General features: G+C 40.6%; 1 protein-coding gene across 1 annotated transcript; it reads left to right on the plus strand.

The window, feature by feature from the left end:
* The first annotated feature begins 436 nt into the window (after positions 1 to 436).
* On the plus strand, positions 437 to 26288 carry tent4b (terminal nucleotidyltransferase 4B). Its single transcript, XM_044376779.1, has 12 exons — positions 437 to 1364; positions 17262 to 17385; positions 18920 to 18966; positions 20203 to 20323; positions 21189 to 21296; positions 21667 to 21795; positions 22006 to 22219; positions 22321 to 22447; positions 22653 to 22756; positions 22849 to 23048; positions 23419 to 23565; positions 23873 to 26288. Exons 1-12 carry the CDS (start codon positions 793 to 795, stop codon positions 24026 to 24028), a joined length of 2049 nt encoding a protein of 682 aa, XP_044232714.1. The 5' UTR covers positions 437 to 792; the 3' UTR covers positions 24029 to 26288.
* The last annotated feature ends 231 nt before the right edge of the window (positions 26289 to 26519 follow it).

A 26519-nucleotide genomic window follows, 5' to 3' on the forward strand; every position in this document is an offset into this window, starting at 1 on the left:
TTTCTGTGAAATGTAAACAGGACACAAATAGTGCAAAGAAGTGATGAGTGCAAGGAATGCTGAGATTTATATTAAATGGTAAAAATCTTATTTCTATTATCTCCAAGAGTTTTAACACAACCTAGTATGTATTATTATTTACATTATGGGTAGTTTTGTTTTAAATTCATTCTAAAAAGTGGGTAAAACGCTAAGATGTTAGATAAAGCGGAACATAAACTTTTAAGCAAGAAGACCAGTAAAATTAAGAAATATGTTTGGCTTAAGGAGAAGTACAAAGGGGAAATATTCTTGTACATTTACACCTTGTCCATTTCACTTTGATGAGAGAATAATAAATCAGATATTACGTAACAAAAAAACAGTTGTCCGTTGCGTAACAACTGTTTCCCCGCCCCCCTTTTTTCATTCGCTCCGCGCCTGCGCAGTAGCTCCGTTCACTCCGCCATTGAGGGACGTACGATCCGGAGGAAAAAGGGTCAGAGAGGCTCTTCGACAGGCAGCCGCTACACGCTTCTACAGCCTTCACCCGTAACTTTGGCCTCAGATATCATTTTTAACACTTGACTCGCACTCTTGTCTTATCTCCGGTGTATGAACTTGTTTTACTACTGACTATCGTCACTACTTGAGGAGCGTCTTTTTTCAACGGATTGTAGAAGTAACGGGCAGCTATAACGAGGCTATAGCAGGCTAGCTAACGTTAGCTAGCGACCTGGCTAGCTGCACACGAGCTGAGCGCTGCTCGGTGGAGGTGGTGGGGTGGGGGGGCGGTGTGCCTACTGTCGTTTGATGGATCCAAGAATTGCCTGGTTTCAACCAGAACAACGCGGACCAGCTAACAACCTGTGGATGCAGATTTGGGAGACGACACAGGGGCTCGGGTACTTGCATGTAAATAACAGCTACACCGCTGGACCTCAGAGCGCGTCGAGCCTGAAAGCGACCGTCAACGGGGCGTCGGGAGCCGTCCTCACCAGCAGAAACGGAGCACTTGACTCAAACACCGGCAGCGGGGAAGCTAGGACTCAGGGGATGTCGACCTCAATGGGGGACGGAGAAATAACGGAACAGCGAGACTTTATACCACTAGAAACCAATAGCAACCACAACAACCGAGCCGCTGGCAGGGGCGGTGTCGGCGGCGGAGGAGGGGGGCAGCAGCAGCAGGGCGGCGGGGTCGCTGTGGTTTGGAGGGGGCCGACGGACGGACACCCCAACAAAAGGAAAAGAGACAACAAAGCTAGCACTTTCGGATTCAATTCCAGCCTCTTGAACAGTGACAGCGGCTCCAACACAGGAGGCTACGATGGTTACACGGGCACGCCATGGAAAGTGAGGAACTACTCAGAAGGAATTGTAGGGTAAGAGAGAGTTTATTCAAGATTGGCTGTCTCATTTTTGAAAACCCGCTGCTGGCAGCGGAGGCGCTCCCACAGAGCAAGAGCCCTCATAAATCAGATTTTACTGAGGCTGGCGCACAGTGGATCCAACAGGCGTGAGGCTGTTTCAGGGCATCCCATGTGTAGACTAAGAGTTGGTTACTTTGACTCTTTTAAACGCATGCACACTGAAATGACACGCAGGGAGATGACTGAGTTGTCAGTCTCACCCCACCCACTTTTTCACTGTTTCCTAACCCATTGAATAGACAGTTGGATAACTCTGTAAAGTTACATGTGACACTGACATGATCTACCAGAGTGAGTCTGTCTACACATTTAGTCTGCACATTTCCAAATTTTATGAAGTTTCACACAGAAAGTTTTAAGCTGCAGAGCATTTTAATTTAGAAATTAAATTGAATAAAACTACTTTTAGTGACTCACCACTTCAGAAGGTGGGGGATGTAACTAGAAAACTGGGCCTGAAACAAGATGAATGGTTATTTTATTCAGATTTAGAAGAACACCATCGTGGATTAGCTATATGAAACCAACTGTGTCAAACTGCAGGTTAATTGTTCCAACACTTTTGAATTCTGTGTAACTTTTCAAAAAATGCACATTTCAGAATGCATGATGATGGATGTATGTTCAAACAGCTTGGAGGGTTAACCATTTACTTTTTCTTACTACTGGTTTTCAGTGTTCTTTAGGTGTTACTGTATGAACACAGAACAGAGCTCTATTGTTTTAAACCTGGCTTGTTAAGATTATATTATTCATTGAAGGTTACAAATCAAACACTGTGTAAAGGAACATGCATAAATTACACCTACATAGTTTATATACTGCTAGGTAAGATGCGTATTTGAGTATGCTGCTCTGTCATCAACAGATAGTTTAAAGGGAGAGGACAAAAAGAGCATACAGGAGGTAACACGTTGCCACCTAGGGGTGGTTGAAAAAAATTGATTCACATAAGAATCGCGATTCTTATCTTCTACGATTCTGAATTGATTCACAAATGTCAAAAATCGATATTCCAAATAAATAACGTGATATTCAGGGAACAAAAAAGGTGGAACTCAACTGTGAGGGCAGTGCAGCACCTGGACAGCCCACAGTGTGCACATGCTAAAGTTAGCTTGTAGTTCATCTTCAAAAAATGCAGCGTTTGGGCACATTTTTTGATTTAATGACTAAATAATTACCTTTGTTCGACGAACGTAAAGTGTATTGTGAATGTGTTCACTCAGAGACTAATGTTAGTGGAGCGGAGTAGTGAACTCCAGCAGTAACAAAGGAGACCTGCTGACCAACACACTGCAGCATTAAACAACTTAAACCAACTTTGAGGTGAAGAAAATAACTTTGTGCTGGTCTGTTTCACCTCAAAAACCCTGTGCCCACTCAGTGTCTTGGACAACGATGCAGCCGAGGCTAGAGCTAGAGGCCACTGTTAGATACGTGACGTTAGTAAAAACACAGTGGAGCAGTCCGCCTCTCCTTACTCTAGAGTGAACACACCAACTTCTGTTTTTACAAAAGACATTTAACCAGTGATCTTGGTCAGTAAGTTACACTTCTCATAGACTTTAAAATGCTTTTTAATTTATTAACTCTGTTAACTTTTTAAAATCAAAAAGCTGTGGACCATTTATAACTGTCAGTTATGTTCCATGTTGCATTTCAGGGGAATAAAGACACAGTGAATGGTTTGGCACACAGTGTACCGGATTAAGAGACTAAAAATTGCGCCCCCCTTTCTATTCATTCAATCAAGAATCAATTTTGGATCGAGACTCAAGAATCGATTCTGAATCAAATCAGACACCAAGAATAGGGATCAAATTGTGAGATTCCCAAAGATTCCCAACCCTATTGTCACCCTAAACAACAGTGACACTTTTATTGGGCTTCTTCACTGGCCTTCCCCTAGCCGCCTCAAAGTCACAGATATTAGGTTGCCAGTATATCAAAGGAAATAAAGTTTAGATTGTTGGTTAAACTTGTTCAACTGTGCTGTGAGTAATGATCAGTATGCTCGCTATGACCGAAATGATGCACTAGCACGAAGTTGTACATCCTCAACACTCAGCTGAAATGACACAGATAAAGACTACAACCAATTACACAACATTGTTGACTAATTGCAGGCGATGTTGTGTTTTGGGAAACCAAACAAGTCTCAACCAAGCTGGCACATCAGAATGTGCCTCTGATGGGAAAGGAGGATCCCTTGTTTGCTCCTTCATGAAGAACAGCAGTTGTGGTGACAAGTTTTCACATTCTAAAAGTATCAAAATGCTTACAAATCATCAAAACACACATAGTATTCTCAAATTATGGCTGAATGCACAGCGTCATTCAGACAATTTTTGTTGCGTTTGGAACAACTCAGCACATACAGATGGATGAGGGAGTTTAGAGGTTTTAACACTGTTTTAAACAGTGAGAACATGTTTTAATATTTTTGAAAACATTGTAACTGATTGTATTTCATCTGATCACAGCTGCTGTTTTTTGAGGAAACTTAAACACTGATTACAAGCATGATTCAAACCTACAAGGGCTGAGTGTTTGTTACTCAAAAGGTGTTGGGTGAAGTATAATTTAACTATGGTATAACTCTTCTCTGTGTGCTAACCTTTGCATAATGTCAACAGGTATAGTTAATCAAATCAAATCCAACAAAGTGGCAGGACTTTTATTTTGAAATCAGTTGAAGGGCAGGGTGTGTAGTTGCGGTTAATGCCAACGTCAGTGATCCTGTGGTTCATGCTTCATGTGCTTCAGCTTCTGTCAGTTCATGAACCACGCTTCATTCAGTGAGTGACTCAGTGACTCGTTCACAAACAAGAGAGCCCCGCTTCATTCACTGAGTGTGAGATTTGAGATCGAGATTGAGATTGTACATTAGTACATTTATCTAAGCCTACACTGTTGCTCATACTAGAGTTAGTCCTCTGACATTGGCTGATGTCAGAGGACTAACTTAGTACAGTATTAAATCACAAAGTACAATAAATGCACAAGACATTTGTTAACTTGTAATCGCGTCAGGGGACCGCCTTTCCCCCGGAGGCTCTTTTAGATGTAATAACTGGAGAGAAATGTTTTGGTGGGTGGGGCTCTGTTTTAAAGACCTTTTAGGTGCAGAGATTTGTCCCCACCACCACCACCCCTTTCTATTGGACATGTGTAGACAAGCAGAACACCAGAGTGTGGAGCTCAGTCTTTGGTTGATCCTCATTTATAGTAATATGGAAGCTCTGTGTTTGCATAAGGACATTCCTTAGTGATTAGCTCTGCTAATACCAGAACCTGAACCTCAGAGCCATGATCACACTCACCACCACTGAGGGCTCTCTGTCTGGCCATACTCTGGCAATTCACAATGCCAGCATGCTCTCTGGCTGTGTGTTTCGAAATGCTCTTGTAAAGTCCAGTCTGTGTGGATGTGAAAGCTGCTTTTGTTATGTTAATTCCATGTTTAAATCTCCTCTCATATAACAAATGTCTTGTTGCTTGTGAGATACAGTCTGGATGTGTGATGTGTAGGAGAGTGATAAACATTCAGTTTCATAGTTTCATCGTGTCAGTTTAGTTAGTTACTATAGAAAGCCTTGCCATTATGGGTGATAGCTTTGAATAATATGATGGTCATGAGCACGCCTGTTTTGTTGAATTCGCAAAGCCTCTTTTGACCACATTTCCCACTTCTCATGCCTGCTTGGCTTTTGCTTAACGATACACATACACTTTTTTTAGCACCCACCCCTGCTTCCAAATCCCCAAATTTCCTTCCATCTCTCTGCTGACATTACAGTTTGGTTTCTATGTGTCAAAGGATGAGAAGCGAGAGGGATTTGGGAGTGTGATTGGTTGCTGTATCAAAATCAGGGAGTGGATCTACATTTAGCAGTTGCATGAGAATAAAAAGAACAAAAAAAGTAACAAACTACACAGTCCTGGGATGGTGGTGTTTTTTCCACTGGCTAGCTTACCTCAGCTGTGAGTGTTGACTAGAGCATTGTTGTAATGGACATTCAGTGGTAGTGATGAGCATTCTGACTTTAAGGATAAACAAAGAAATAGAATATTAAGGAGCTCTATTATGAATATTTCAGTTTTGTAGATTGTTGAACAGGATTTATAATCTAAAGCTGAACCTTTCTTGCCATTTTTGCTTACACTTCCCTTTTTATACCGTCATACATTTGGTTGCAGTGCATTAAAAAAATATTTGCCAACTCAGTCAGGGTGAGTGACTTGGATAGTGTACAAACATAACTCTAGGAATCATTGTTGCATTTGATTTGCAAGTAGCAAAAAGGGTGAAGGAGGGTGTGTGTTCAGATGCATTTTTCCATGGGACAGTCAGTACACTATACACTATATTTGGCCATGGGGGTTGGCTAGAGAGACAGAGGCATGTGCTTATTTGTGTTTTACGCTCCTCCAGTCTTTCTGGAAGAGAGTGGGTCTAAGCAATTGGCCCGCCTCATGATGGAAAAGGATCAGTGTTTACATGCTCCACACAGCCTCGCTTCCACAAAACAAAGCCACCCCTCCGAGAGAGAAACCCTAGCTCCTTCAGTGTCTGTCCAATCAGATTGGGAGTTTTAAGGGAGTGTTTCCACCTCATTTTTTGGTCTTGTAGGACAGCTATTTAGATTCTTTATATGGGCACAGGAAGTTAGTGTAGCCTGGGGAAGCTGTGGCCCATTTCTGTCCTTCTGAACTGTGTCCTGGTCTGGTATTGTGTTTCATTACTGTGTTGTCAAGGTACAATATTCCAAAGTTCCTATCATTTTATAACAGAGAAAGCCCTTGTAAATCAATTAATTAGACAGTGAAAGATTAATTTACTAGAGGAATCTGTTGCTTTCTGTTTAACTTCCCAGTGTCATTCTAAATTGACACATTACTTTGCGTAAAATCAACATCAGTTTTGAGATTGATTTGAGCACACTTAGTTCACAGTTCAGTTAATTTGTCATTTCCAAGTAGATGTCACACAAACCCAGTTTAACACTGAAATAGCAAGCCCTGCTAACAAAGTCTGGGGGTGGTTTACAAGTAGTCTAAGGCTGAATTCACACCAAATCAGGCATTGCGGTGCACCTCCACAGGGTTGTGCGGAGGTGCAGGGTGGGGGTGTGTTTATTTGTAACCGCCATGAACAATCAGAAAATAACCTTTTATTCCTCTCATTCACCGACTTTCTTGCTACCACTGCTCTCTCTCTTCATTCACTCTCTGGCTTTCTCTCTCTCTCTCACACTGGTGCTCTCAGCTCGCTGGAACTCTCTCTCTCTTTTTTCTTGTCTTTTTTAAATGAGTCGGGAAGCCGACAGCAAAGCCTAACTTAACTTTTAATGTTATCAAACGAAGAGAAATGTCCTCCCCTCTTCCTAATAACGTCCTTGTCCTCCCTCATGGCAGGGTTGTTTAGCTCTGATCAGTCTCATCTCCAGCCGTGATTGGCCACCGCAGTGTGATGTTGGGTTGTGTTTCTCCAAAAGTTGATTCTGGCTCGACTTTCTTGCTGCAGGCCGCTGTGGTGCCCCTGCGGCCCCTATCCTTGCAGCCTAAATGTGCTCCACCATTCAAATGAACGGGAGGACTGGTGTTTTCGCCGCGATGTCTGATTTGGTGTGAATTCAGTCTAAAGGCCCGGTCACTATAGCCTTTGTGACAAAAAAATGTTGACTTTCATTTAAATTGAATTGCTGCTGTAAGTGGATTCAAATAAAGAAAAGTACATCTCTAGCTGGTGAGTGCTCGGATTTGTTGTCATAGAGTAAGACAGCTGCTTCAAAGTTGGCAAACAACCTTATCATAGTTGGTAATTTCGCCATCTACGACGTAACCCCCCACAATACTTCCACACACTGCATCTCAGATGCTTCAGTGGACCATGCAATAGGTCAAGCTGATAGTGAATTTTAAGAACGCCCTCTGCTGGATCACAAGGCAAACTACTGCAAAACTTGCCGTTAGCTACCGCAAGTCAGCCAGCCTAGCCATCCTAGTCTGTCTGCTAAATGGATGAAACACTAGCTAGGTTGACTGGGCACAGTCTTTTATAAATAATAATATTTTAGTTCCCTTTTGTTTCTTTTGTCTTAAATTGGTTATCATATCTGTCATGGTACGAAAAATGCATATTGTTATCGGACATGGGTCACGTAAATATTTGATCAGTCTAGAGCACCAGGTCCATCATTTTGTGCTGAAGTTCACATAACAATATTTGGGAAGCCTACAGGCGATATTCTTGCACAACCTGAGCCGATCTGGCCCTGTAAGCAGGGTAAAATAAAGTTTCACAAGATTTTTTTTTACTATTATGTGAATTTAACTGTTGCATCTATGGGAGAGACTGGCTGAAAAAAGACACTGGTATGCGCCCTTGGGTTGTGTTTGTAGATGAGGCATCACCTGGTTACGATAGGTGAAGCCACAGGAGTCTGTTAATATGAACTTAATTCATTCTTTTCCTGACAGGTAGCTAAAGCTAACTAGCCGGCAGTCTGCAGATATCAAGCTGATGTCATGTCAAAATGCAAGCAGCATGAGTAGGTGAATTAGTGGATGGACTTTTTTGAAAATGATTAAACCTGATGTCTGTGCTCTACTTGAAGTATCTGATACTGACAGTCCATAGCTGTTGGGCATAACCTGTATTTGTAATATGCTTAACAATGACAGCCTTGAAGGTGGTGCAGCCCTTTTGTTGTTCTTGTTCAATGGTGTTGCACATAAAGTTCTAAAAATATGACGCTTCACCCATGTTTTAGTCTTCCTGCATTTTGCAGGGGAAAAAACTGTGAATCTTCTTGACCTTAAAAAAAAATCAAATTTTTTTGGCCATGTCTGCCAGACCTACTTGAGTAGTTGTTGTGTGAAAGAATGTGTCAGTTCTTATTTTGCTAGCTTTCTTGAGAATGCAAAGGCATGAGCTTCTGCTCTTTTCTTCTGACGTCTTCATTTAAATGTGGTGAATGTCTTATTCATGTGAAGCACTTTATTCCTGTGGCCCAAAATGGTTATAATAACAGAGCAACCTGCAGTTGATTTATTTTAGTGAAGCCTGGTGTTGGCAGCTAGTTCTGAGTAGTGAAGCAGGACATCACTTGCAGGCTAATGAAGTGTGTGGTTAATCGCTCACTAATGAGTAGCCCTGGCTCATGAGTTTATTGCCATTTATTACCACTGTCTTTTGGAAATTTATGACTCCCAGCTAGCGCACAGATAGCACCTCTGTGACTGAAGCTCCATTATTAGAACGGTGGTTCATCCAGTCTCTACTGGCTTTGACGTCTGTCACGCTCTCCTCTCTCTTTCTCTGCTCGCTGGCTGGCTCTCGGCCAAAGCGTGTAAGCCTGCGGAGAGAGAGAGAGAGAGAGAGGGAGAGAGTGAGAAGCCTGCATGCTGGTCCTTTGGACTGTAGGTGAAACAGGCCCCCTCTGAACAGCACGTGTGGGCAGCTCTCCATAACTCAGCCTTCCCATGTGTAGTGAGGAATGTGTTTTTCTTTTTTTTCCTCTTCCTGTCCAAACCCTTCCTATGCTCCAGACTGATGCAGTCAGCATGCGACACATGGCGTTCTGAGGCTTTTTTTTCATGGCCCGTGTTTAGACTGTGACCTTCTGAGCCTGTGTACAGAGTACTGGACTTTGACCGTTTCCTTTTGCATTTTGTCTATGATAATATTGTTTTTTAGTGATGATTAAAAGCCATGTGAAAATCAGTATCATCAAGTGCAGTAATTTAACAAGTTATTTTTCTCATTTATATTGGCCTTTTAATTTGAATGAAATGTAAAGAACAACAACAAAAAAAACTGGCCATTGTTATTTAGGGCCTGGACAGTTTGTGCTGAAGTGGAACTTTACTCTTGATTACTTAAGGCAAAACAACATAGTCATATTTGAGGCTTGAACATGCTTCACGTGCCAGTGCTTTTGCCAGTGTTTGAGAAAACTACTTTGGACCCATAACCAGTGAAGCTACAAGCTACTTCTCATTGGAAGTAGTTAAGCTACAGCTGTGACACTTTGTTGCAGTGTAGCAAGCTGTGCTATTTTGCTACAAAGTTAGTTTCAGAAAGCTTAGACAAGCAACAAGAAGTATTTAAATGTATGATTGACACCTTATCAGATACTGTAAGCCCTGCTGATGTGATACTCCAAGCCCAGTTCTGGCACTTAATATTTTTACTCCAACTATTCCTGTTTTGACCACAGTCAACCTCTGCATCACTCAGGCATGACCAGGCTTATCACTAGCAGCCTGCAGTGTTTGGGCTTCTGTGTAACCGGAGACGTTTTGTCCCAGTGGCCAACAGTTAGCACCCCAGATCAGTTCATTGATGAAACATTAACGAATCTGCCATCTGCGAGACACTGACACCGTAGCCTCTGTTTGTGGTTGTCCTAATTTTGAAAAGCAGTGTGTGATCTGACGTGTTTGCCTACTGGCAACACTGTCAACCTGAAGCTGTTCTTCGTTACTTAGGTACTCTATTGTCACAGCAGTGTCACATAACACACACCACCATCTTTTGTTGCAAAGGTTGGCAAGGCCCAAAATTTCAAGCCTTTGTGAAAATAGGGTCATGATGTTCGGACTCTTTCTGGGACACAATGGCCACAACACTGGTGACAATAGTTTCATTAAGACCAATTAGGGGAAGGCAATAACTAAACATTGTTGTTAATCATCTTTCACAATAATCATTTTGGAATGCCATCATCATATCAGGTTATTGCCTAGGCCCACTTATGTATTCTATTTTTACTAGCGATTTACCTCTCATTCTAAAAACTTGTAAATTAACTATGTATGCAGATGACATTCCAGTACATGCATCAGCAACAACACCTGCTGATTTGACTGCTATCTTGAACAGGGAGTTAGATATTATTGGAAAATGGATCTTTGTAAACAAACTGATACATATCCAAAACAAAAAGCATAGTATTTGGTTCAAATCCTTCTCTAAGGCGAGAGTCAGAGCTTAAACTCTTTAGAAATAAAACACCCATCCAGCAAGTGAAGGAAACCAAGCTATTGGGCATCACAGCAAATTGTCCTGGTCAAAACACATCAACACTATTGTCAATAGAATGGGCAAGGCATTAGCTGTAGTAAGGAGATGCAGAAAATACCTTACACCCGATTTAACTAAACTAAGTACTCTTATTCTTTCACAGCTTGATTACTGTCAGATAATATGGGTGAATGCCAGAAAAAAAAATATAAGCAAACTTCAGCTAGTACAGAACAAGGCCTTGCTCTCCAGTGTCCGTACAGCATCAACAGCATACACTTCTGGCTGATCACTGCACTTCTACTCTCAACATGGAAAGTTTCACAATCCAAAGTCCAATCATATCAGTACAGTTAATTAAAACACAGTTTATAGTCATAAACATATTCCACCAGACAGGCTACAGAAATACGGTTTTCACTTTCCAAGGCAAACACTAATTTCCTTAAGCGCACTGTAGTATATAGAGCAATGAAAACATGGAATTCTTTTCCACTAACTGACTAAATTAATACAGAAATTAATGTTTAAAAAGCAAATAAGGAAACTCGTAGGAACAACATATTTATAGGATGCTATGCATATGCCTATTTGTGGTTTTTTGCAGTGTAGGTTTTATTCATACATATTAAAGTTATTCTCTAATATATGTCTTATGTTTGCCAGTTGTGTTGACTGTAATATTTCATGTATGTTGTTAAATGTGGACCCCAGGAAGATTAGCTGTGCTTTAGGACACAGCTAATGGGGATCCTAACAAATAAACAAAATGTCTTGATACATGCTATTACACTATGTTGTACTGAATTCTAAAGCTATGCTACAGGCAGTTGTAGTGCTCAGTGTGAAGGGACAATAACCTCTTTTTCCTCCATCCTACCCAACTTAACAGATGGCTCTCGTTCACATGAAGGCATTTCAGCACCACACCCATTCCAGTCTGCCCCTCTCTTTCCACTTTTCTGTTTCACCTTTAATGCTCGTTTCTATCCAGTTACCTCTCTGTTTCTTCATTTCCTAGTTTTAACTCACTCTGTCTTTCTTTTTCTTTACCTTCACAGTCTCACATTATCCCATGTTTTCTGTTTTTTTTTACTTTTCCTTCCCATTCCTCCTCCTTCTGGCAGCCTAAAGGCTGAATTACGCTCCTTTGATAGGGTGTTGTGGTGCCTTCATGTGGAGGCTGTACAAGAATGGCGAGAGTCTGCTGTAGTTTCTTGTTGCACAAAAATGCGATATCACAGAGCTCAAAAAAGGTTGGATAGCGATATGTATGGAGTGATTCCACTTTTTCTCCCCTGATACCAGCTCCAATACATAAAAACTCAGTTTTGATCCAATACCAAGGGCAAATGTGACTTATTTATCCATTTAAGAGAGTTTTTCCATTTTCCATTTATCAGTGAGTTTTCCATTTGTGGTGTAATATCCAAAATGCCTTCACACATTACTACTTATGGTTTGGTGTCATGATTATCAAATTTTGCGTTAATGAACACCCACTGTTCAAGGAGTACAAGGCATGGCCTGTTGCGCTTAAACGCTGAATTTTGAATTTGAACACACATCAACAGAATGAGATTTTTTCCAACATTGAAATGGTACAACAGTAAAATTAAAAAAAACAAAAAGTAACTAGTTCTACTTCCACACAGGTACCAGATCAAAACAAGGTTAGTTTAAGAAAGCTTAGACAATCAACAATGAGTTAAGGCATGTGTAAACATCCCAATATTAGACACAGAAGCACCATCTGTATCTTTCTATACATAAAATATACAGGACAAGCTTTAACTCCTACAGCAGTAACATTACAATCAACCATCAGTAAGAGTGTCACAGTACCCTGGCAAAATTTCAGTGGCATTAAAATAATCTTGTCAGAGAGAAATGCTAGGAAAAGAATAAATCCTAAGTAAGAAAGATAACATTTTTTTCTCTCCTATTGGAGCTCCAGCTCTATGGAAACCTGTTCCACAAGATTACATAACATTACCGTGATATAGGCAAGCGGGATTATCTGATAAGCTGTGCCAAGGGTCCATGTGCTCTCTAGGCAGGAGCAAGACAGACATGCAATTTGATCCTAGGAGGTGGGGCATGAGTTGTGTTTTGTCCTATCACGTGACAACAAGGGAGCATTAGTGGCCTGTTTGCTGTGAAATGAAACCTATTGCTGCTGTTGTGGAGTGGAAATGCTTACAACGCAGGGATGTCAGATTGTTTGAAAATGGCTTTTAGTTTATCATACTGCACTGTAAAAGTCTTTTTTTAGCTTGGTGTTTGTGGGAGTTTGAAAATACATCGGACCTTTAAAGCTAAAGGGAGTCATGCATGTCCCCAACCTATAGAATTCAATTTCAGCACACATTAAATGACCTTAATTTGCTGTAAGGGTTGTGGTATGTATATGATATAAATGGAGCAACACAGAGGTTTTTCTGTTTACCATGAAATCAAAACAAATGCAGCAGAGAGTAGCAGCTGAGTTTCTTTTACCCTTAAATGAAACCTAGTGTCTCGGTGATGTAGGCTGGAGTCTCTACAGTTTGCACTGAGAAAAGAGATTAGTCATTAAAATATAGAGTGCTTGTCAGATGTTGGAGAGGCGGTGACAAATGGAAACAGAAACTATTTGCCTCTACCTCCCTGGCAAAAACAAACAAATGATATTTTGAATAGTGCTAGTTTTGGTATTTCTGTTGAGTAAGTCTTCGAAACAACCTGTTACCCAATATTATATGTTGATCAAAATTTTTTAAAATCAAAATACATATGATGAATACAAAGCTTAAGTTCTCAGGCACCATGCCTGATGTTAGGCATACAACAGTTTTAGATTCATATAATAGTTAATTCAATACATCGTACACATTTCCTGCTGGACAACTTTTCAGGCTCACAATTTTTTTTCTTGCTTTAATTCCTGCAAATAGTCATATGTAATGCTGGGAACACCTCATTACTATTAATGCACCGATTCATTTAGTAGATGTAAGTGACTGTTGTGTGTGTTTTAAAGCAGTCATAACAAATAGAAACTCAGTTTCTCTTGGTATGAACAAAGGAAGTCACTGAAATGAAATCGTGCCATTCACTTCACTTCAATGTGGTCGGCTCTGTGTGAAGATTTCCCAGAGATGAAACCACCATATATATATATTTATATATAATACATATACACACCAGTATATTCATGTGATACAGTATGCAACACAGGGCAGGGAACTTGTGTTGTTGTTGTTTACTTGATATAGCGGTTGGTTGTTTCCAGTGAGTGCTACCCCCAGTTTCCTCAATTCATCTGCACTTTGAGTCACGCCCTACATTTACATTCAGTACATTCAGACTTGTGAGCAGTCAGTTAAGCCGGGCTCAGACTACAGGAGTTTTTGGCCGGTTTATCTCTGATTCACCCCTCCCGACAATCAGAGGAGAAATCTGGTCTGGGACCTTGGTCAGTACCAGATTATCTGGTAATGTGAGGGATTTACAGATCCAATCTTAAACCTCCAGAACTGCTTGCAGACTCATCGGGGCCGCCCAATAATTTCAAACATGTTTGATATTTAGGATATAAAATCTGGAAGATTACGTCACTACATTGTGAGCACGACCACAATACAATAAACATTCAAGAATTTGAGGCTAACGTTAGCTAGCATACATACTACTATTAACAGATTAAAACTGAGAGTTAAAATCTCACCTCCAGGTCTCACTAACTAAAGAACAGACGACCTGTGTTGACCAACCATTTTTTCATCCAGACTCGTTTAGCCTTCTGCTTTTGTTTTTTCTCTCTGCGAAGTATTAAGCAAGTTGTTGATGATGACCATGTCAGTCTCCATTTTGTTTACATCTGCTTTCCCTTGAGATCATGTGAGATGATGCATCGCTCCCTCTGGCACGATAATCTTAATAATATCCTGTAGTGTGTGATGCGCCATTATTTCCAAATCTTGTAGTGTGTGCATGTTTGAGATTAGAGAGAACATCTGTGAAGTTTCTCCTTATGTGTGTGATGCAACCCAATTTCAAAATTGTTTAGGATTTTAAAACTCCTGTAGTCTGAGCCCAGCATTAGGCTGCATTCAGAGGGACAACAGCTATGCATTAAAGATGCAGCCTCTTCATTCATTTCCATAAGACCACATCCATGGAGCAGAATGCAGCACGCCCCCCAAAAATGTTAATCCTGGCTTTATTTTGCTGCAGTGCATTCCAACATCATCCATCAGTGCCAATCAAATACCTGCAAGCGAACTTTTCAGATAGAATAATTCTCAGCATGTGCTGTATATTTTGCAAATTTGACTGTTAATCTCATAAGTGTTGAGACTTTTCTAGAGTATAAAATGCTGGTAAGCCTTCAAACTAGTTGTCCTGTTTTATTTTACATCTTCCCACTGGTAGCTGTAGCAATGTGCAGACACTAATGTTGTGTCTTGGGGTTTTTTGTTTTTTTTTTGATGCAGTGTTGCTGTCTGTCTGATCACAGCCTTACAGTGAGACCACTGGCTGCAGCAACTGCGGGTTTAGTTTTTTCTCTCAAGGTCACCATGGAAGCATTTGTGTAGGGAGGAGATGGTTCTATTCTGCAAGTATTTTCCCTAGATGGTTCGTGGACCAGCAACCTCGCTCTGCTGCTTCTGTATCCTGAGCTTCTACTACTCTGAGATCCAAGAAATTATATCGGTGAAACCCAGTCAACTTTCACTGCTGTCAGGTGAAGAGTGCTGGTTACGTAAAACCCAGACAGTAGACACACACGCACGTTGTCCTAGGTCATTTTTGGGGACATGACATAGACTTACATTCATTTCCTGGAGACTTACTCTAACCTAAACCACTACCTGCCTGACCCTAACCCTAACCCTAACCTTAAGCTAACCGTAACCTTAACCACTGACCTAAAAACCAGCGTTTTACAAATTGGGGACACGGCTTTTGTCCCCAGTTGGACAAGCCATCCTGAATTAATTGGTTTTTAGTCTGAAATTTGTCCCTGAAAGTAGCCTATGACAGACCCACATACACACACAGTGCTCTTTGAGGCGTAATCCAAAAATCATTCACTCAGCTGCAAGTGTTTCTCTTGTCCAGCTTTCTGTGGTGTATGTGCAGGAATTTTTTTTGTTTGTATTATTTATAAATGCAGAAATATCTTTTTCCCCCTCTCTAGTTCTGTGGTTTGCCAAAGGGAGCAAGCCTGTTATTAGCCTAATTCTTGGTTTATATGGTTGTTTGTGCACATGCACGTGTGTTTGTGTTCTTATTTGTCCACCCACAGAGACTTGTCCCTCCGTCTGTGTGTATGTAGACAAACTGGTCAGTGAAAAGGTCATCGCATGTGGGCAGAGCGACCTGTTCCAAGGACAAATGCGGTACTCTTGCTTAGTCTGCCCTTATTGAGTGCAACTTATGTACTGACATTACGCTGTGGCACAGCAGGGGTTCCTGGTTTGTTTTTTGCTCTGCCCTTACAAAAAAGAAATGGTTGGTTTGAGATAATGTTGAACACACAGCTGCCTCTCTTAGGGGGAGATAAAACCCTCGCTTTCATAGTGTGCCTAAGACAAACCTTTTGTATTTTTTTTCTGTCTTTCCTTTGTTTTCAGTAATTATTAACTTCCTATCAGTAAAGGTCAGTCCATGTGTGGAGGAATATTTTTTTTTCTTGCTCTATAGTCAGAGAAATTGACCTGTAGGACTTGAGAAATGTGATTGCCCAAGTAGGTGACTCATAAAATCATACTATTAGGACATATCAGTCAAGCTAATATTCCAACCAGTGATTTTGCTGATGGGCATGAATCTACCTGTACCTGATAATGGAACTATTCAGAGAACTCAGCCACTCCTGGAGACTCTTGCTCTTTTTTTAGAAACTTTTGTTTGCCAAAGGAAGGCTGACGTGTTTTTGGCAGCACCCTGCTTCACATTCTGCTCTTACATAAATCCATATCTTGGAACTAACTTGTACAAAAACTCTTCAGCTGTTGGTCACAGGAATTGTCAAGTTCAGCTGCCTGGCTGAGTGACACCTTTGTAATATTTCATCCTGAAGATTTGAACCAGCCATCTATCAGTCAAAAGCCTTGTTCGCTAACCTCTTCAGATATCACATCCCCATTACCAAGCATATGTGATTTATTTTTATTTCAGTGCTTTGATTATTTAGCCTATCTGAGACGGGAGGAAAGTGATCGAAAATTGATGCCTGTGTGTGGTGTATGAAATGAGATGTGGCTAAATCTTGAGTTGTAAAAACAAACATACTTAACTGATCTATTCAGTAAACTATCAGTTACACTAAGCTGCACTGTTTGACCTGTTCAGTTGTCTAATCTATGTCTTACAGTTCTTATCACTATAAACCTGCTAGAGTATAAGTAAGATGGTACCTGCTGTGTGCATGTCTGTTCTCGACGTCTGTCTTAAAAAATCAATTTGTGACATGGTTTGAGTAAAGCTGATTTGTAAATGAAACCATGCAAATGAATTGTACTCAAGCCACAAATGTCACAAATGGATGCTGAATGTAAAATAAAGCCATGTCGTATTTGGCATCCTATTGAACTTAATGTGCTATTTATTATCTGACTGGAAATTATGATTAATGTTTAATTCATTGGATTACCACAAAAAAAACAGAATCCCATCTGGTGATTGTATTTATAAATGGATTATGTGAAAGCATTCATCTTCTAGTCTTTTAGGATATAGCTGCTCTGTGACTGTCAACTTATATTTTCCCCTTATGTGTTTATATTTGACCCTTCTTACAATGATATGTCCTGTGTGATGTGCAGGTTACATGAAGAGATCAGCGACTTCTATGAGTACATCTCCCCGCGGCCGGAGGAGGAGAAGATGAGGCTGGAGGTGGTGGACAGAATCAAAGGAGTCATCCACGACCTATGGCCAAGTGCTGAGGTACACATGGGTCGTTCTTTATATCATAGGGTGTGACAGACAGGATTTTTCGGCGTGCCACTGATAATCAGGGTGAGAATTGCCTCCAGCTGTTAGCAAGAAAATCTCGGCTGTAATCTAAAAGCCTCTTTTGAGGGACGCCATGCATCACTGGAGGTTATTTTCTTTTGGCAGAAACAAATGGATTTGTAGAAAAGTGAAATTAGTTGAATTACACTGAAGACAGTGGTTTGTGCATTTGTTGAGCACTGTGATCAGACTACTTTAGACACAATGATCTCCATAATTTTCCAACATTCAGTAGCCACAATTACTATAAAAGCCAGAGTGTATGCAATCAAGCAAATGACTTGGAGCTCCAGCCTTTCATGAAGCTTGCGCTTGTTTTTCTATTATCTCTCTGCTGCACGGTACTCTGTTGTGGTCATGTTATCAACAACACCTCAGGCATTCTTGTACCCACTGACTTTGATCCTGCTGATAGAGCATTGTGCTTGAAAGTACGTCTGCTCTGAGCTTAGCAGCTCCTAAATTAAGGAGCACAGTACTGTCCCAAGCTGTATTCCATTTCCACTGCAATCGGTGGAGTGAGCAAGGGCAATTTGGTCAACCACTTAGTGTTATGCTAGGTTAATTGATGAGCTTAGATGCCTAGACATCCACCAGACACTCTGGAGTGTTTCTGTAGTCTGTCACAGAACCATGAACTTGCCAGGTATCTTCAGAAGCTTGTTTTAGCCAGCCGTACCCAAACATATGATGGAAAGCTTCTCTGTCATAGGTCATCTCAGGACTGAAAATGTTTTGTTACCACCTGTAGTTACCTCAGCTTTAGCAGAAGTCTAAAGGACTTCCTATTCATTCATTCACAAACATGGCTCTGCAATCAGCTTAGCCCGGGACATGTGACTGTGCTGTACACCAGAGTTTATACTACGGCTTGATGCAGGATGGAGGGAGGAGGTTTAAGCGAATAAGAAGGGGGGGTCAAGGCTTAAGTCTATTTCTGTTCAGACACCAATTTGTGTGCTGCTCAGTGGGAGGTTTAAAAGGTGGAAGGTTGGAGTTATTTCTGTCACTTCTATAGCGTGCAGGTTAGGAGATCAGTGGTTTAAAAGGATTGTCTTGTATGTAAACAAGCTGCAAATCATTTCCTCAGCATCCAATTTCCTCATCAGTGCAGAGAGTTTAAGTTTAAGCTCTGGTCTTTAATTTCTCTGTCCAAATGATTTTAAAATATTCAAATTACAAACTTTCTCTTACCCCTGATAGGTAGTTTTTGTACCACGCCCGTGCAGTTTGTTTGAACTTGTCATTAAGTTAACACCATGTTAAGATGTGGAATAGTAATATCTGTGCAGCTTGGAGAACAGGTTTTTGTAATAGTGAAACTTGGCATGGGAAAATCAAAGAATGCCAACTCGATGCTCACTGTCACCAAGCAAACATCAAGGTGTCTGAGTGAAGAGAACTGTATGTCTCTATATGTGTTTTGTAGTATAATTATTGTGTTTTTTATGTCTTGTCTCTCCAGGTCCAAGTGTTTGGGAGCTTCAGCACTGGTCTTTATCTGCCAACAAGGTGAGCCACTTGGTTTCCTGAACCAGCCTAGAGATTAAAACTCATGCTCGCTGTCTTGATCTTTGCCAGACTGTGAGTCTTACCAGAAGTACTTAACTGGGTTATGGAGAAAGTGCTCTCTCTAGCCAGCAAATCATTATTTGCTTGTGTTTTGAGGATCAAGTAGTTTAGGTAATTTTAGCACCGCTGATCCTGGATCTTTTTAAAACTTAATTCTGAGGCCTGCAACTGCTGACCACTTAAAAACAACAACAAAGAACTGCCTCCTTAACACAAACACACATACATGTCACTTGGATTAGTGGACTCTTGACACGGTACCAAGAACTCTAATGGGACTAAGCTGTGTGTGGGGATGCATGCATGTCAGTGGGTGGTGTGTATGTCTGTGCTCCGGATTTTCTGAGTGTCTGTTTCTGTGTGCCTCTCTCTGTCTGGAAACATTTATAAAAAGCATTTATTGAAGTTACAAGGTACTGATGATTTACTCTGTGTGCACATGTATTTGTGTGTTCATGTGTCTTTTTTTTAGAGTGGTGCTTGTGTGTAACATTCTGTATGTAGTGAACACACACGTTGCTAATTTACTACACACGTTGGTTAGCTTCCTGAAGTTCTGTCTGAAGTTAAGTTAAGTATCCACAAGAGGGGAGCAAAGCCACCTGTCTGCAGTGATCTACCATGTGGAGGATATTTAAAAATGGCTGTTAGGCTGCAGTAATAAGGAGACCTTACTACTGTATATAAGCTTAGATCGCACTGAAAGAAACAGGGAAAAAAATGCTGTTGATAATGCAAGTTGAGGAAGATTATTTTCTGGTTTTATCTGTGAAAAAAACTTATTTTGAAATAGGCAGATATCATTAGCAGATGTGAATCAAATTTAGAAAACCCCTATTGTATGTCTTGTTTACTTATGGCAACCAATGCAAACCAGAGAGACATCTGTTAGTGAGCTGTTGTTGAGTTATTTAGTGAGCGACATCAGTTAACAGGCATGTGCAGCCACTGTAGTTACATTGGGAAGCCTATCAGTTGTTGGTTTGTGTGTGTGTGTGTTTACAACAGAAAGGTGTTTTTGCTCATAGCTGTTTATTTCAGCCACTTGTTTTTTGCACTTCTGTATGTTGCACTGTGTTTGTCACGTGACTCATTGAAAAGTTTGAATTAAACACTTTGCAGTGTGAGAAAGAATGGGCCTAAGTGTTATCTGCCATGTCTCTCTCTTTCCTCCAGTGACATTGACTTGGTAGTTTTTGGGAAGTGGGAGACACTCCCACTCTGGACGCTGGAAGAGGCTCTCCGGAAGAGAAATGTTGCAGATGAGAACTCCATCAAAGTTTTGGACAAGGCAACGGTAAGATTGTACTGACTCACAAGTGAACATTGTGTTGCTAAATTAGATTTCCTTTGTTTTTATAAGAGTTTTCTAGATAGTGGAGTTAGGAAGTTGGTACAGGGATCATTTCTTTAAAAAAAAGTCTGTATAAAAAAAAAAAAAAGTATGTATAAAAGTATGCAGTATTTTAGATTGTGGGTGTACTTTTCAGATTTCTTTTCAACACTTATCTATTCTCAGAAATTCACTTGTGCAACTCAAGATTTTGACTCATTACACATTCACAGTTCTCTGTAACAACTACACTAAATGAAATAAGTTTGTACATTAATTTCTAGAGGGCGGACAGTTTTCTGCTACCCAGAAATTCTTCCTACCTTAACAGAAAGCATTATTATTAAAGTTGAGAATATTATAATTACTTCACTGTAATGATTTTATACGTTTGACTGTCAGTTGTGCGCCATGTAAATCCACAAGTAAAAATGCCAGAATGTGGTAGATAATATGATCGATAATCATCAATCATTCATTAAGTCATTAGTCAGTATGATGCAGACAAGTTCATGTTAATGTTAGCTGTCAGATAGTCACTTACACAAACTATAAATCACATTAGTACAAGCTGTTGTGACATCTCCAAAACTCTGACTACACTGGTTTAGCATACATGCTTTGTTTTCAGGCATGTACACTGGCATGTGCATCAAGGCAAATGCCAAAAGTGGATTATTGTGTGTGTTGTTTCTAGGTTTACAATGGACTTAAAGTAAAGGGAATATTTACAAGTGCTTAAAGCGTCTTTAACAAGTGTCAGGAGGCATTTAGGCAAGCTTGGCCGCAAGTGATTTCCTGTCTGAATGTGTGTATCGTGTGTTCCCAGGTTCCCATCATCAAACTGACTGACTCCTTCACTGAAGTCAAAGTGGACATCAGCTTCAACGTGAAAAGTGGTGTTAAAGCTGCACTGCTCATCAAGGAATTCAAAGAGGTACAGTATGCAGTGCCTGGGCACCTAAAAACCCCACAGAGATGTGCAGAGCAAATTTCAAGGCCAGGAAAATACAAGACTGTTGGAGTACTGCTTGAGCTGTTCGTTGTACTTCCACAAAAACAGGACTTTTTATGTCTTGTATGACATGTTGAGATGTTTCATTACCCACTGGCAAACACAAGGAGATGTATTTGTAATAAAATGTTTTAAATGTCTCAAGTGGGCTGTACGTTTTTATACACCAGTGATCAGGCCAATGAAAACCCTGGATCTTTTAGACTTTAATGATCATTTTACCTCTAGAGGGTGCTGTAGACATCAAAATGCATTCATTATGTCCTTGCTGTGTCTGTCTCTTGTCCCGCAGAAATACCCTGTGCTGCCTTACCTGGTGCTGGTGCTGAAGCAGTTCCTACTGCAGAGGGACCTCAATGAAGTTTTCACAGGAGGAATCGGTTCCTACAGTCTCTTCCTCATGGCTGTCAGCTTCCTGCAGGTAAGATATACTCTGTGATTAATACTGACAACTCTAGGGGAAAAAAATCAATATATAAATATATATTCATAAACTATTCTTCCTAAAACAAAACTGTTAATCTACCATGTATATGTAGCATGACAGATTAATAATTCTGTCAGGAATTGGTCCACAGTCAGCGCCATTTACAGTAATTCTGACATCAAGCCGTACTGTGTTCTTCTCCAGCTTCACTACAGGGAGGATGTCTGCAGTCCTAACATCAACATCGGTGTTCTGCTCATTGAATTCTTTGAGCTCTACGGTCGCCACTTCAACTACCTGAAAACAGGCATCAGGATAAAAGATGGAGGCTGCTATGTTGCCAAAGATGAGGTTCAGAAGAACATGATGGATGGCTACAGGCCCTCCATGCTCTACATTGAGGATCCACTGCAGCCAGGTATATCTCTCTCACAGCACTTCGTCCCTACTGCACACAGTAGAAACAAAGGCGTGTCAAGTATATTTACACAAGTCGACCATCTGTCTTGTGTCCAATAGACAACGATGTCGGCCGGAGTTCATATGGTGCCATGCAGGTGAAGCAGGCATTTGACTACGCCTACGTGGTGCTCAGCCACGCTGTGTCACCCATTGCCAAGTACTACCCCAATAACGAGACGGAGAGGTAAGGCGCTAATTAAAGAAGCTGTCGATCACATATCACAGAAGAATTGTTTCTTCTTAATAGTCAGTCAGTCTATTGTTGCAATATTCAGTCAAGCTATTGTTCTCATCCGGGTCGGCTTTTTTGTGTCACGCTGAAAATATCAGGTCAGTACCAGTAACTGCTTTATAAACACTTGTATACCTCTTTCCATATCTCATGGCAGCATACTTGGCCGAATAATCCGGGTGACTCAGGAAGTGGACGAGTACAGGGAATGGATCAGAAAAAACTGGGGGAGCCAGTCTCAGAACGATCTGACACTCAACAGTACGTTCAAACGGTTTTCAACTTTTTTCTGAATTTATATTTCTTGAAGTCCTGTTGTAACTGACTTCACCTTTGTGTTTGTGTTTCTGTAGGAAATGACGTCACGCTCTTTGAGTCCCAGCAGCTCGATGAATGCAACAACAACGTCCCAGATGACGACGTTGTGGTTCTACCGTCTGCTCCTCACAGCAAAACCTCCTCTAACTCCTCCTCTCCATCCCCTTCACTGCGCTCCTCTCCCTCCTCCTCCCCGCTGTCGCCCTCCACCTCGTCCTCCAGCTCTAGCGATGCGGTCAGTCCTGAAACCACACACACACACACACACACACACACACACACACACACACACCGTTCAAATGCTGCACTATTGCCTATATCTGTAGCATTTAGTAGTTTTTCAAGTACTGTTCAGTTTTAGGTTTATTTAAAAAATAGTGCTACTAAATATGTAACCATTTCTAAATCTCTCAAATGCTAAATAGAGCTATGTTATTGACACAAATACAGTACTTTTGGTCTCTAATTTTCTTACTACATAAATTACATAATTGAAACAGCGATATCAACAATGTGTATTTCAAAGCAGTATGCATGTATGTACGCATGATGAGCCGATGTGAAAGGAAGGCAGGTTGTTACATCACATTGCTGGTTTTCTCCAGGACTCTGATGGCACGCCGTGTAAGACAGCCAAGCAGCAGTCTGGTCGGGGCCCCAGCACCCACAGAGAAAAGTCTGCGGTCGTCACTAATCACCGGACACAGAGCCACACTACCAGCACTCCACCTGGAAGCAACAAGGGAGGAAAGGTACGCTCGGCTTTACCTTATACATACACACACAACACATTATACACCACAAAATTTAAAAAGCAACAGAGAGAAAAACAATACTGTAGTAAATGTAATAACACTGAACACACATAATAAAAAAGTGGGTCTTTCTGATAGCTGTTAAGTATTTTGTGGTATTTTCTTATAAAGAATAATTGATATAGAGCTTTAAAATGAGATCTTTATTGTCATACTTCTCCTTTATTGCAAGGCTGTGTTGTATCAAGTAACTAATCAATAATCCTGCAGGAACACTCATCTTGCTTTTATGCTCTTCCCTCAGGCCAGGATGTCTCGTTCCCACCACAAGAGCGGCCACCACCCGCAGCAGAGCTCCTCCAGCACCAAAAGTCAACAGAGCAACAAGCCACACCACCAGGGCAACAGCAAGAAGAGGAAAAATGTGCGAGACTCCACACAAGAAGACCTCTGCAGATAGGGGTGACCTCGCCTGCCCCCCCTCCCCACTCCCCAGCCTCTCCCCCCTTCCCCCAATCCTTGTCTGCAACTGACTGACTGTCCCACTTCTGCTGCCAGACTCCAGCCTTGGGAGGTTGTTAGTAGTATTAAAACTTCTACAGTATCTGTCTCTCTGTCAAGCTTTTCGGGGTGACAAGCAACAATTTCTAGCAGGAGAAAAAAAAAAGAACAAAAAAATAATTGTTTTAGGAAATGGGGTCTAATTTCTCAGACCTTGAACTGAAATCATAAAGGATAGTCGCTCATCTGCTTCCCAACAGCTTCTTTGACGGAGCGGTTTCCCCTTCCACAGCCAGCACCTACACAACATGCCTCTTGCGCCTCCTGCTGTACAGGAATAGACAGGTCAGGTGTCTGGAATCTACTCTGGAGCAATACGTGGAACTGCTGGCTGTACTTTTCACAGACGAAAATAGGATCAAAAATTTTATCAAAAACAAAAAAAGACGAAAAAAGGCAAATGGCTTAAAATGTACAAAAACAAAAATGTTGAACAACAAACATGTACACTGATTTTTTTAAAGATGGTAACTTACAAATGCAATCAGTAAGAGTGGGATATAACTTATGCATGAGATTTCTTTCCGTTGGTTGATTTTTCTGTTGGTTTAATCTGTTTTGTTATGTCTAAACAGGTTATACAAAGATTTGTACAAAAAACCGCAAATGCAAAAGAAAAAAAAAAAAAAAGGAAAAAAAACACTAAAAAACACATGACACAAGTAAGGGGAAATTGTTTCATATGACCTTTTTACAAGATATACCGATTGAAGACATGTAAACGTACACATCTTGTGCCCGCAACTTTTTGGCAAAAGCCAAGAGGTGGTTTGGGTCCCATTGCCAACATCAATCATCAGCATCAACGTTTACTCCTGGTTGCTCTCTGTGAGTGTGTAACAGTGTTAACATTTAGCCTTGAGTGAGCCAACGCTCACACGCAGCCCTATAGACGACTGGATGGAGCCTGATCTCTCACCCAGCTCAATAGCACAGCCACAGAAATGTAGAGGCTTTAAGACTACAGGTTTAAACTAGCAAGGGGTCATTATGGTTTTATTGAAAAATCCTACACTTGAAAAAAAAAAAAGTGTTAATACAACTGTGGGTGATAATCTGTTTCTTTGGTAATCTACCTACTACAAAATCATTTGTATTTGTTAAATGTATTTATTTTTTTATTAATTATATGAACATAGTATGGATATGTGTATTATTAACATTAGCGCCCATATCTTTGAGTCCTATATTTGAAATAGGATAAGTTGCTGGGAGGTGGGGGGGCGGGTAGAGGTATATTGAGGTACAGCAAAATGCCACCTTTATTATTTCATTGGGATGTTTTTTTTTTTTTGTTTTTTTTTTCCTCAGTGACAGTTGAGTGACCAAGTTACTTTGAAACGTTTGAGAGACCATTTTACTAGTTAATGGTGAGAATTTTGTTTTAATATGTGGCTGGTCTACTTACTTTAAAAGGGAGCTGTATTTTTTTTTTTTTTTTTAAATTTCATTTTATAAATTATCATCGCAACAAACACACTATGTCAATCCCCCTCTGTCATTGCAGTACAACAACTTAACCTCTAGATGGAGTCATCGCTCCAGTCTGAGTCCACACAGAGTTTGGGCTTTTATACTGCATTTGATTGGTTCATCTCTGCGTTATATTTGTGTTTGACTCATAATATTTAAACTGAAGGAGCAGCTGCACATAGAAAACATGTTAAGCTGAGTACTTGCTGGAGGGAGTAACACACCAAAGCACACCACAGTCCTCTTATTGTCTCTATCCCAGATGTCACCCCCCAAATCACCCACAGTAATATGAAACAAATAGCCAGCAATAATTACCACCTGACATTATACATTATTAAGGACAACATGCTCATCCCTGAGCAAGTTTTAAAAAAGCACATCCATGCACTAACTTACAGCCTTTTAGATTTGGTGTTGAAATGCGTGTTATTTAGTTGTTTTTTTTTCTTTTCTTTTTTTTGCCCCCTACTCCTCAGTGCTACAATTTTAGCGGTTTAAATAAATGCAGTATATAAGCGCTGGTCTTGTGGTAGACGGACAGGGAGAAAGGTGAATTAAGTTAGCCGTGCCATCTGAATGTCCACTTACCATCTCTATATTCACCGCAGGAAGGCTTCAAACCCAACTGTACCCATCTCTGCAGCTATTACAATTCATGCAATAAAAACAGTACAATGAAACCACGTATTGAGACATGGTCCTGCTTTTCTTACAAGCTGTTTTTTTCTCTCTATTTCTGCTAAAATGTCAACAGTTCACCATAACATTCATATACTGCGATGATAATTAGATATGAAAAGGAGGGTTACATTACAATTGGAAAAAGAAAGTGTGAGAGCGTTTTTTGTGTGTTTTTGTTCTCCATCTCTATATAAAACATCACGACAATAACTGAAAACAGACATAAAATATAA

The sequence above is a fragment of the Thunnus albacares genome, chromosome 1, assembly GCF_914725855.1.
Source record: "Thunnus albacares chromosome 1, fThuAlb1.1, whole genome shotgun sequence".
In the NCBI taxonomy this organism is placed as follows: Eukaryota; Metazoa; Chordata; class Actinopteri; order Scombriformes; family Scombridae; genus Thunnus; species Thunnus albacares.

What these genes read in the sequence shown, in the direction of transcription:
- tent4b (XM_044376779.1), top strand. Translation starts at nt 793, where the DNA reads ATGGATCCAAGAATTGCCTGGTTTCAACCAGAACAACGCGGACCAGCT. An exon ending in ACCTATGGCCAAGTGCTGAG is followed by an intron (nt 17,386 to 18,919) that starts GTACACATGGGT and finishes TTGTCTCTCCAG; the next exon opens with GTCCAAGTGTTTGGGAGCTT. An exon ending in AAGTTTTGGACAAGGCAACG is followed by an intron (nt 20,324 to 21,188) that starts GTAAGATTGTAC and finishes GTGTGTTCCCAG; the next exon opens with GTTCCCATCATCAAACTGAC.